The following is a 13,034-nucleotide window of genomic DNA, read 5'->3' on the forward strand; positions in this document are numbered from 1 at the left end:
CTAAGAATTTAAGTCATATAAAGTGATTGCAAATACAAAAGTGGGAGTTGCAAAATAACTGGATTGCACCGTTATAGCAGCGATATAAAAGACCTACTTTCAGTTTCGAAATTCGACTTAAAGTGTTGTGAATGTTGACCAAACAAAAAGCAAGTTTTTCTCCTCATCATGGCTTTTTTAAACACCATCCTTGGGGCAGGTAGGGAATTTTGTCAAATATATATTTTTATATAAAATACTGTCATACAGTTATGTAATACTGTCTAATATATATGAATTGTTTTAAGAAGTTTTAAGTTTGTTTGCAAGCCTGAGTGCGCAATCTTGAAATATTCCAACACTGCAGTACAGCAAACATAATATCTGAATCTTACCAATATCTATCTATCTATCTATCTATCTATCTATCTATCTATCTATCTATCTATATATATAACTCAACCCCTCAGTCCAGACTAAGAAAGATTGATTCAAATGGGTTTTTGTACATATTTTATGCTTTAAACCTTCATGTGAGCTACTGAAAGTCACTATAATGTTATTACACTGTTTTATTTTAGAAGAACATGCATACCAGCAATTCATTGGATGTGCATTTAACAATGAAGGGCAAGTAAGCCGTTTCTGGCGCTATGGGTATGATGGCAGAGACATCATGCACGTGGATTTGACGAAGGAAGCTGTGGTTGCTACCAGTGAACCTGGTCAACTTTTAGCAGAAGAGAGAAAGAGCAAAGAATACATAAAGAGAAAAGAGGCACGACTAGTAAAGGTGTGTTCTGCTGTGAAAACGGTCTTCCTAAAGTCCAACAACTCCCTCTCCAGGGCAGGTAAACCAGCAGTATGTGTCTATCACTGTAACTTAGATGCTTTTGATGCACACACACACATATATATATATATAACGTACATATTATATTTATTTGGTTTCACATTAAAAATATGATAAACAACTGTTTATTCAAATGTAGCAAAACCTGCAGTATATGTGTCTTCTGGAGGAGAAAAGGGTCAGGAATATCTTAAATGTGCTGTGCATGGCTTCTATCCAAACATCATTCGAGTACGTTGGACCCAAAATAGAAAGCCAGTCTATTTCGGTGTATCAACTACTGGAGTACTCCCTCACAAAGACGGCACTTTCCAGATGATCTCCTACCTTAGCCTTAGTAACGTGAGTGTGCAGGGTGTTACCTGTGAGATCGAACACTTAAGCATTGATGGGATACTGAGGATAGCCTATGGTAAGTCACTCACAAGCGCGTAAATAATACATGTGAGCATAATGATAGATTATGTGAAAACTGGACTTGCTTTGTCTCTTTTTTTTTTCAGAGGAGAAATCTTTGCTTCTATCACAAATCACAGATGTACTTAAGGTGGTGGCTGCCTTTCTTCTTGGATTTGCTTTACCAGTGTGTTTAACTGTACTATTTATGTGTATAGGCCTAAGGCAACAAACAACAAAACCACCCGAGGACGTGATAAAAGACACAAGTGATGAATCAGAAGCATCTTTATCATTGAATTTAATGAATATTTCTCAGGAAACATAAGATATTTAAGGCGTGTGTGACTCCAAACCATATGTGACCCTGGAGCACAAAAGCAGTCTGAAGTCTCTGGGGTGTATTTGTAGCAATAGCCAAAAATACATTGTATGGGTCAAAATTATAAATTTTTCTTTTGTGCCAAAAATCATTAGGATATTAAGTAAAGATCATGTTCCATGAAGATATTTTGTAAATTACCTACCGTAAATATATCAAAACTTAATTTTTGATTAGTAATATGCATTGCTAAGAATTCATTTGGACAACTTTAAAGGGGATTTTCTCAGTATTTATATTTTTTTGCACCCTCGGATTCCAGATTTTCAAATAGTTGTATCTCGGCCAAATATTGTCCTCCTAACAAACCATACATCAATGGAAAGCTTATTTATATATATATAAATATAAATCTCAATTTCGAAATATTGACACTTTGGTTTTGTAGTCCAGGGTCACATTTATTATTATTAATAATAATACTGCTGTTGTTATTATTGCCACAGACAAATGAGTTTATCTTCATATTTGTGTAGAACTGAATTGCATTACAGGCAATCACACCTCCATTACAATTCTATGATTTTGCATACTTTTTTTTTGATACTAAGCTTGTTCATCACAGCTTAAAGAGTTTGTTAATGTATTGTAACTTTTTTTTATTTTGCATTGAATAACAAATACTTTTTCAGTATTGTAATTATGCAATCACCCTCACTTGCAATCATCCCTTTATACAAAATAAACAGGTTATTTATAACAAATGCTGTATATAGTATATTGCTATTGGGAATGTGAGCTATATTTCTTTAAGCTTTTGCATTATTTGATTTTTGCTCTATTTAAGAACTGCACTGACCTATTCATTATTTAGTCTTTATTAAAAGTAGCCTATGTGTTTATATTTTTTTCTTGTTTATTACATTCCAAGGGACAAGTAAGAAAGGAATTATTTGATTAAATCAGAAAATAAATAGTGCGTCATCCTAACGTGTACGGAGAGCATCAAACGATGACGTTCTCACTAGCCAATAGATTAACAGAAAATTGTTTTCGCGCTTAGGCGCCAGCGCTTCAACCAATAGCAGAGCGAGTCGGTGTAGCTTTAGAGCGCAGCGATTGGCTGCGCTCGCGAACTGGGCGGGACCACTGGCTCCTGCACGATCCTCGCAGCCATTTTTAACGAAAGTGTTTGCGGGCGCCATGTCTGTGGAAGATCCCGACAAAGCCTTCGAACATAAACACAATATTCTGCGTCTGCAGTCTCGCACCAGGGCATCTGTGAAACCGCCGGGGACATAAACAAAGCTGAGGGTATCAAAGCTGTGTTGAGACAGCGTTAAACATGAGAGCGGATATAATGTCTGTTAAGCGTCTCATGTGTTGTTAAGACGCGTAAACCGTGAGTTTTTCCTCCAGACTGTCAGTAACGTTATATCAAAACCTTCAGCCAACGAGGGACTGATGCTCCTCACTCTGCTTGCGGAGAAGGGCCAGTTCCGTTTCTAACATCATGGCTTTCGTGAGCCTCTTCTCCAGTCCCCCAAGCCCCGTACTTGACAAAAACATGACAGACTGTGAGCTGACAGGGGAAGAAAGGTCGAGTAAACATGTTCTTATCTGCAAATGCTTCACTGTGTGCGTCTATCGAGTGAATGTGAATATTTTGACACCTATCTTGTTTTTTTTTTGGACAGGCCTTTCCCCCAGTTCACATTTTTCCTGCATGCACTTTCATTTTAATATCTGTTGCAGGGCGACACTGGTCATCTTTGTCAATTTCCATCGCTTTCCCCATTCGTTCGCGCTCTTATTTAGCTGATTTAGGACATTTGGAGTTTTTGTGGAAAACTAGTCGGTTATTATAGTGATGTTGAGAAGTCGTTTGAATATTTAAACAGTCATACGATGGCCCCGCCCACTCACGTTCCATCGGAACGCCCCGCCCACCTGGGAAAGGAAAACATGTCTGATAGGGATTCTTATGACAGGACTGTTGAGGCATTGTATGCCATGTGTTGAGCTATTTTAATTATCAGCCAGTGATTGGAGGCTCTGGAGGTTGAGGCTGAGTCTGTCTTAAGTTTCATCTGCCCACTTGATTCACGCAGACATGCGTTCCTGGTCTTTTTGTGCACGATTCATCATCAGAATTTTTTATAACATCACACTGAGTGTTGTCCATTTATATAAGACGTCAGAAATAATGCTGAAAAATAATGTAATCGTGTCTGAACTCATAACTAGATAGACCTAGATAAGATATTTATCAAGTTATGTAGCAGATAACAGAATTTTTGGCCCCCGCTTTTAAATATCTAGGGCATTTCTGGAGGGTTTTTACGTCCTGATTCTTGAATAATTTCTGACCCCAATTCAGATGCATTTATATCCTATTCATTGCACGTTGCCAACGTTAGTGAATAAAGAAACTGCTGGTTTGGCCTTGACAGCATCCAGTTGCAAAAGAAAAAAAAAATCATTGCAACCAATGCTAGTTTCAGATTATGTTTTACAACATTATAGCACCTGTGTGTGCATTACCCATGCGTTTTATTGGTCATATGTTTAAAATCGAAAAATGCAGTGTGGTTAAAATATTATAATAATTGAGTTTTCTTCTTTGTTTTAGCCCTCAAAGTCAAACACAGAAGACGCCAAGTTAGTTATCAAACCAATAATCTCACATACATAGTCACTGCATCATCCCATTTGCAAACGCTGATTATTAACTATGTAGAAACAATCATTTAGTGTTTTTAAACCCACTAGAAGACCATAGTGGCATCTTTTGCCCATGCTCCATGCTACGTCACTGTATGTAAAGGCCATTTATTTTGCTGTGTAACAAACCAAAAGAGATCTTGGTTTGCTTCTATAGTGTCATGACCTACTTTGGCAAAAACTGAGAGACCTTCAGTGGTTATGGTGTCCTTGCTCTCATTTCAGACTTTAAACGATCGGTAAACTGTTGGGAATTTGACACCTGGCAAAACAAACGTTACATCCGTATTGATTTTAATCCAATAAGAGTTTGCTGCTCCATTCATTTTGCATTGGGCATTTAAGAGGAAGGTTTATGCTGCATGATTACGTGACCGGAATTTCATCTTAAACATACAAAAAAGAGACAATTTCATGTTTTAAAAATGGTATTATGAACAGAAAAGCGAATTGCATTGTGTATTTATCCAGCCTATGGTCTTCAGAACAGAATAGACTTTTTTGTGTGTGTTTATTCTTTTCTTTTTATGTTTTTCTAGAGCAGTTTTAAGTTATAGCTATGATTTTATATTTACTGAAGGCCTATGCACTGACACGATACTATGGTGTAGTAGGTCTTTTTCAATGCATTGCTTCATGCTCTTTGTGCTTGCTAGAGGATTGTGGGTGGTTGCATCCTGGCTCAAGTCTTTAAAAAGTTCATAACAACCCCCTAATTCTGAGTATGAGCAATAATAGTAATGATGCTTGAATACTCAGAATATTTAGCTATTTCACTGATTTGATAACACTTTCCTGGCTCATCGTTTTTGTTAATGAAATCCTCAAACATGGTTGTTTTGATCTTACAGGGAGGATGGAGAATTGGAGGATGGAGAAATCGATGATGAAGGCATAAGCATAGAAGAAGTGAAGGAAACTAAGGACGAGTCTGAAGAGGTCGAGAAAGAGAAAGAGAAGGGAAAAGACAGAGAAAAAGATGACAAGTCACACCGGCATTCGCGAAAGCGACACAGGAAAAAAAAACGCCACGGCGGGCAAAGAGAAGGAGACGAGACCGACCGACAAAAGGGACATTCGGTCGTTGTATCTTTTTGTGCAACTGTTATTAGTTTTAACTTTTTCCTCTTACCTCTTTTTTTCAACATTTTCCAATTCAGCATCACTCTCCATCCAGCGGCTCCAGCTCGGACAGCTATGACTCAGAGCACGAGCGTCAAGACAGACCGAAGAGCAAGAAGAGCAAAGGAACGTACCGCGACCATGACGGAGAATTGGTGCAGGTTGGTTCAGGTCCTAGATTTAAAATTTCATCATCAGCGGCATACAATTAAATTTCTTTTCTACCCACGTTCTCCAGCGGGAAAATGAATGCGCAAAACCTCCGAGATCAATGCAGCACAAGACCAGCGATTTGGATAAATACAGTGACTACAGTGAAGAAAAGTACGACTATGAAGAAGACGATGATTTCTCAGAGGAGCTGTCTAAATATAAACATGCTAAAGAGTCGTCCGGTCATGGCAAAGCAGGGCCTAAAGACCAGGCCAAGAGACCAATCATGAAGGGACAGCAAAAACAACAACAACAGCAGTGTATGTTTGTTTACTTTACTTAAAGGGATACTCCACCCCAAAATGAATATTTTGTCATTAATCACTTACCCCCATGTCGTTCCAAACCCGTAAAAGCTTTGTTCGTCTTTAGAACACAATTTAAGATATTTTGGATGAAAACCGGGAGGCCTTGTGACTGTCCCATAGACTGCCAAGTAAATAACAGTGTCATGATCCATAAAAAGTATGAAAGTCGTCGTCAGAATAGTCCATCTGCCATCAGACATGCAATCTGGGTTATATGAAGCGACGAGAATACTTTTTGTAAGTGAAGAAAACATGTATAAACGACTTTATTCAACAATTCCTTTGTCAACGGTCTCCTCTGTGTCTCTCCATATCACTGTATACTGCGTATGCTCTTCTGTATCATCCGTGCCACAAGGATGCGCTGTTAATTAAAGCTATGTGTAGAAAACAGCGCATCCTTGTGGCACGGATGATACAGAAGAGCATACGCAGCACACATGGGAGCATGGGGCAGTCACAAAGCCTCCCGGTTTTCATCCAAAATATCTTAAATTGTGTTCTGAAGACAAACGAAGCTTTTACGGGTTTGGAACGACATGGGGGTAAGTGATTAATGACAAAATATTCATTTTGGGGTGGAGTATCCCTTTAAGAAATCTGCATGGGAATCCATTTGAAGACCGAACAGACTAAACCCGTGATCTCGAGTTAAATGTGGCTTATTTCTTTTGATTATCTTTCGTCTTTTTCTTTCACATGTTATATAGTTGGTGGGCAGCGAGGTAGAGGTCGTGGTGCCGTTGGCAGGGGACGGGGAATGCAGAACAAGAATAAGAAACAGAAGGGCAAGAACTGGGGCCGGGGTCGTGGTCGAGGAGGAGAACAGGGTGGAGGAGACGGGGTGAGAATTTCTCATTTTTGAGTAAATTATCACCGGTAAGATTTCAGACCACTCATGTTATTGTCTTGTCCTCATACAGGATTCTAGAGGACCACCCAGTTTCCAGAAGAAGCGTCCAATTATGAGCCAGGAATTCATTAATCAACATACGGTTGAACACAATGGGAGGCACATTTGTAAATATTTCCTTGAGGGTAGATGCATCAAGGTAAACTTATTCCACCCTTCTCAGACCCGTGTAGGGTATTCGTTTTATTTGTCAAAATTCATTTGTAAGTGAAACGTGATTTCAATGCTTCACAGGGGGACCAGTGCAAGTTTGAACATGATAATGTTGTTCCAGAGAAGAAGAAAGAACTGTGCAAGTTTTATGTCCAGGGATACTGTACCAAAGGAGACATCTGTATATACATGCACAATATCCTTTCAAAACATTTCTTGGATACGTTTTTACAGTTTAGCAGTAAGAGATAATCTTAACATGTCATTAGTCAAAAAAGAAATGGTTTTCTCTTGTTTGTTTCTCATTTTGGACCTTGACCCTAAAGTGTACGTGAGTATCCTTGCAAGTTCTTTCACACCGGAGCAAAGTGTTATCAAGGAGACAACTGCAAGTTCTCCCATGAACCTTTAACCGATGTTACCAAGGAACTTTTGGAGAAGGTATGGACTAAACTGGGAAATAATATTCAGTTTCCATACCAATGCACTTTTTTTTTTTTTTTTTATACAAATGCTTGAGTTAACATTCAGTTTCCGTACAAACACATGCACTGTATTCATATTTAAAATACACGCTGATTACTGAGGATTTTAAGTAACTTGGGATAATGTACCTTGCTCAGCTGTGCAGTGGTAATAAAATGTGTTCTCAGTAACTATCCAGTTCCAGGGTCACAATAAGAGTTATTTTAGCACTTTATAAAAAGTCCAGATATGGAACTCTCACATCTAACAAGGTTTAACTCAACAACATCATTCATCAACTCTATGAAGTATTTTATGTCACATTCAGTGAATAAATCATGCATTGGAAACCTAATTGCCGTTGCACATTTTAGATCCTAAATACAGATGAGGAAACAATCAATGAGGATGAGCTGGAGTTAGAAAATCTGAGAAAACAAGGAATCGCTCCACTACCAAAACCACCTCCAGGAGTTGGATTATTACCCACTCCTGGGCCTGGAAGTCCAACGGATGGAGGCAAGAAGATCCCCTCTCTTTTTGAGATTAAAGTTCAGCCTACTGTGGACTTGGCACAGAAGATTGCTTTAAGGTACTGTTGATGTTTATTGACTTAGCCCTCTTAACACTGACTGTTTACATCTAGAATATTTGGTCCAGTTCGGTCTGTTTACATATCATGTAACCTGCTTTAGTGTTGCCATTTAGCTTTTTCTTATACTTCTGTTCACAAGTTGGCAATATCAATAAATGTATCTTCATTCTACAAGTCAAACTGAACAGTAGATAATTATTTATACCTTCAAAAAGGTCATTATTTCCACCTTTTTGCCAAACTACTTTAGAATTCAGGACCACCAGTTACTTCAGAATGGCATTGTATGGATTACCTGTTCATTATTATAGAAAAGTTTAGAAAGATGTTTTTTTTTTTCCCAAATAGCCCAAGTGAGTGTCGATTAAATAATAGTTGTTTTTGTTTGTAGCATGTTTCTTTGTTGTTTTCATTGCAGGCCCAATTTCTACAACAGTACATCTCCCCCTGCTGGACAGTTTCAAGGCGGTCCACAGTTTGGCAGTAGCCCTGAGGAAATGCAGGCTGGCAATATGATGTCTTCTCCACCCAATGCTTCCCATTCCCCTCATCCAGGCTCCATAGGGAGCCCTCCCATACCATTCACAGGTCCAGGAATGCCCCAAAGCCCACCAGGCCAACCTCCACCCCAGGGCTTCGGCCAGTGCTCTCCTATGCCACCTCCAGGTCAGCCGCCTCCTTTTCATGGAAACATGCAGCACATGAACCGTCCTCCACTGAATCAACAGGGGGCTTCATTTCAACCTGTGCCTGACATGCCAATGAACATGCCTTTCCAAAACATGGGCCAGATGCCCTCAGAGTTCTTCAAGAATTTGTTTAGCAGCCAGTCTTTGGCCCAAGGGGGTAGGTCTTCTATGGCATTATTATTTTTGTTGTTGTTGTTTTTTTATGAAAAGTTTGAATCTAGTGATGCCTTTTTCTCTGTTGTACTTACAGATGAGGGACCCATGCAGGACTCCCAGACACATGGTAACTCTGATTCCAGTGGGATGCAGGACTTTCTTCCGGCTGTACAGAAGGCTTTGTTTTTACATCTAAACCAGAACAAGCAAGACTCTGACTCTCACAGGAATGATGGACAAGGGTCTGCACCTCCCAACAGAGAGAAAGGTTAGCGTGGGATGTTGGAAATAAACATTTTGAAACAATGTTGCTTTAACCCTGAACAATAGTGTGCTGCAGGAACGAGTCCTATAATGAATGGGTTTTTGGTCTGAGGTTAACACTTGCTAAATATACAAATTATATATAAACAAGCAGTTGCTAACAAGTAGAACTTAGCCAAACAAGCAGTTGCTAACAAGTAGAACTTAGTTGTGTTAATTTGTGAAAATTGTCTTAACAAAACATGTAAGAGTCATAAACTTTTATTGGTCACAGAGCTTATTATTTTGCAATAATCCAAAAGCCAATGGAAAAATCTTGTTGGCTTTTTGCCAGGGGAACCAGGGTAATGATAACTTTTTGTATATAGTCAAATCAATGTTAATATTGGATAGTTATTCATTAGCAAAGTAGGTTTAAAATAGTTCTTGGTTCTGGTTTGATTTTGTTTAAATGTTCACATTCTAATATCATTTCTGTTTATTAGATGAAGCCCCTAATTGGTACTCCAGTGATGAGGAAGAGGGTGGTAGCGTAACAGCCATCCTTAATACTCTAAAGAAGCAGAATGAAATGCTAAAAAACCAGCCTAGTGCGGGACCAGCTGACCCCAGACTCCAGAAGGAACGAGCTTTGGCCAATGATCCTCGAATAAAAGCTGACCCTCGTCAGCGTCCCCCAGACCCCAGGAAAGATGCTGGAGATGGTGTCGGGGACCCCAGGCTTGCCAGAGACCCACGCAAGATGAAACCTTTGGACTCCTCCAAACCTGACCCTCATCGCCACCCAAACCCCCCTGTGTCCCACAAACCTCCCGCTGGAGAGGAAGACGACGAGTGTGAGAGAGAGCTGAGGGAACGAGCAGCCTTGATCCCGTTGGATCCCAGCCCTGGAGCCGCGCTGCGTGACCCCCGCTGTCAAATCAAGCAGTTCAGTCACATCCGGGTGGATATTCTCCTCCAGCGTCCGGCGTTTGCGCAAACCGTGATTTGGGCTCCAGAGGACCTCATTCCTTTGCTGATTCCCAAACAGGAGCCTTCCATAAATCTTCCACTCCCACCTTTAATCGCAGATGCTCAACTAAACCGTAGCCTCTCCTCTCCACCGGATCACCCTCCATCAGCAACCCCAACACCTCCTGATCCACGCCTGGCAGCCGCCCGCTTCAAAGAGGGCGTTGTGCGACTCGGCAGTCCTCCCGGTAGGACTGTAGATGCTCATCACCACCACCCGGACAAGCCCCTGGACCCACGTACTCATAAGACTCTTGATCCCAGAATCAGTCGGTCCGGCAGCCTGGACTCCAAGTTGCAGGGTATGAGGGAGAGTCCTTCTGGAGGAGGAGCCTCTGACCCGCGGCAACAACGTGGATCGTCAAACCAAACGGTTGCCGCTCCCGCTAAGCCCGAGTCAGAAAAGTTGCCACCTTATGCTCCCCGCCTGGCATCTTCAAGGGGTGCGGGACTCGAGAGCCCTACCACGCTGTTAGGCGGGATTAGTTTATATGATCCACGCAATCACAGCCTACTCTCCCCGAAACGTGATAGTGAGGAGCACTCTAAAAAACCAAGTATCCTAAAGCCGTCTGTGAAGCTCCCAAGCTCTCCACCACATGGCTCACCATCACAGGGCACAGGAGTGGAAAAAGACGAAAAAAGTCCACTTGATGACTCTGAGAGCAACACAAGTGTCTGTCCGTCGAATCCTCCTGTGCCTACCGTAATGCCAGTGTCTCCTTGCTCGCCAGTCCGGGCGGCAGCTCCCGCTGTGCACAACTTGCCTATCCAGGCACTAGCAGGACTGATACGGCCTGCGTACACTGACCCGCGGCAGAACAAACCTGTGGGTCCTGCTGCTGGGACTCCCCAAGACGATGAGGAGGACAAAGACAGTAAGAAAGACAGGCCCTTGAGGGATGTCTTTAAAACATTTGACCCTACAGCCTCTCCATTCTGTCAGTAGACACACCTATATGGAATATAGCTCATGCATTTTACTGTATTCTGTACATCTGTTCTTTGTATTCACTCTGCATGTATATGAAGCTTTTCTATTTATTTATATTTGTTTGTACATACATTCTCCACAGCTGCATCATGATCTAACCAGATATATTTTTCTTTTGGCTTCTTGTGCATTCATAGATTGAAACAATTTTTCAATTGTAACAGACAGAGTCTGCTAAACAGGTCAGTATATGAAATATCAGTGATGCAATGCTTCTGTTTCTATCAGCGGTTAAAAGGGATGTGTGGCTTAAACTATTCATATTTGTAGTACTGTGTAATGCCTAAAGCTATAGAAAAATATAAATTTTTGCTTAATCCCCACAGTATTTATCATATAACTACATACAGAGTATATATAAACACTGTAATATAGCAGCACTTCTGTCTCATTTATGTCAACTGTGCATTTCATCAAATCATTTGTGAGTTTGGTGATGAAAAGGTTCATATGAGATTCCTTTCAGAGAATCTCTATTGTAAATGGTTTTCTTTTTAACACAAGGCTTTATTTTATGGTCATTGTTTTTTGCATAGATAATTCTATTTTATTTGTATGTTTTTCCACAGAAAATGCTGAACTGCTTTTGTTCTTTTCCAGTCTGACTGAAATGCTAGAAAGGGAATTTAAATACAGCAGTCACTTTCCTCTTTTTTTAATTTGATGTCTAAAATAAAAATAAAGGAATTAAGAGATTCTGATATTAGTGTTTTTAAGTGGATGTCACTTTTGTGTTGTGAAGCCCATGACAATTGCAGCCGTCTGAACAATTTTAGTCATTGTTTTAGCCTTCAGGTTAATGCATTTTACTATGCAATGACTTTGAAGGATCAAATCTTCAAAAATATTTAGTCAAATATCATCAATAATATTTTATATATATATATATATTCTACATACAGTACAGGTCAAAAGTTTGGAAACATTACTATTTTTAATGTTTTTGAAAGAAGTTTCTTCTGCACATCAAGCCTGCATTTATTTGATCAAAAATACAGAAAAAAAATGTAATATTGTGATATATTCTTACAATTTAAAATAATTGTTTTTAAATTTATTATACTTCATCATTTATTTCTGTGATGCAAAGCTGAATTTTTAGGATCATTATCACATGATCCTTTAGAAATCATTCTAATATGATGATTCATTATCAAAGCTGGAAACAGTTCTGCTGCTTAATATTTTTTCAGAACATGTGATACTTTTTTAGGATACTTTGATGAATAAAAAAAGTAAAAAAAAAAAAAGTTATGTTTTTTAAAATATAAATATTTTGTAATAACAATATACACTACTGGTCAGTAATTTGGGGTCAGTATTATTTTTTTTTCTTTAATAAATAAAATCAATACTTTTATTCAGCAAGGATGTGTTAAATTGATAAAAAGTGATAGTAAAGAAAATATATTATTAGAATATATATTATTAGAATTTTTTTTTTTATTTTGAATAAATGCAGTTCTTTTTAACCTTTTATTGATCAAAATATATTAGACAGCAGAACTGTTTCCAACACTCATAATAAATCAGAATATTAGAATGATTTCTAAATGATCATGTGATAGACTGGATGTTACATGTGACACTGAAGGCTGGAGTAATGATGCTGAAAATTCAGCTTTGCATCACAGGAATAAATTATTTTTTTTAAAGTATATTCAAATAGAAAACTATTATTTTAAGTTGTAATAATATTTCACAATATAACTGTTTTTTTCTGTATTTTTGATCAAATAAATGCAGGCTTGATGAGCAGAAGAGACTTCTTTCAAAAACATAAAAAATAGTAATGTTTCCAAACTTTTGACCTGTACTGTATATATAATTCAGACATATGTTAACAAAAGCAATATGAAGAAAAAGGACCAATGTAT

At 38.9% G+C, this 13,034-nt stretch overlaps 2 protein-coding genes across 2 annotated transcripts; both read left to right on the forward strand.

The window, feature by feature from the left end:
* The first annotated feature begins 52 nt into the window (after window positions 1-52).
* On the forward strand, window positions 53-1,704 carry LOC109078312 (hereditary hemochromatosis protein homolog). The gene is made up of 4 exons (XM_019093620.2): window positions 53-199; window positions 561-830; window positions 972-1,244; window positions 1,336-1,704. Exons 1-4 carry the CDS (start codon window positions 169-171, stop codon window positions 1,554-1,556), a joined length of 795 nt encoding a protein of 264 aa, XP_018949165.2. The 5' UTR covers window positions 53-168; the 3' UTR covers window positions 1,557-1,704.
* Window positions 1,705-2,704: 1,000 nt separating this feature from the next.
* LOC109078311 (zinc finger CCCH domain-containing protein 6-like) lies at window positions 2,705-11,858 on the forward strand. Its single transcript, XM_042769516.1, has 12 exons — window positions 2,705-3,149; window positions 5,126-5,354; window positions 5,435-5,557; window positions 5,635-5,869; window positions 6,628-6,761; window positions 6,841-6,969; window positions 7,065-7,179; window positions 7,315-7,424; window positions 7,823-8,040; window positions 8,462-8,889; window positions 8,983-9,156; window positions 9,638-11,858. Exons 1-12 carry the CDS (start codon window positions 3,064-3,066, stop codon window positions 11,110-11,112), a joined length of 3,456 nt encoding a protein of 1,151 aa, XP_042625450.1. The 5' UTR covers window positions 2,705-3,063; the 3' UTR covers window positions 11,113-11,858.
* The last annotated feature ends 1,176 nt before the right edge of the window (window positions 11,859-13,034 follow it).

This window comes from Cyprinus carpio, chromosome A13, assembly GCF_018340385.1.
Source record: "Cyprinus carpio isolate SPL01 chromosome A13, ASM1834038v1, whole genome shotgun sequence".
Taxonomy (NCBI): Eukaryota; Metazoa; Chordata; class Actinopteri; order Cypriniformes; family Cyprinidae; genus Cyprinus; species Cyprinus carpio.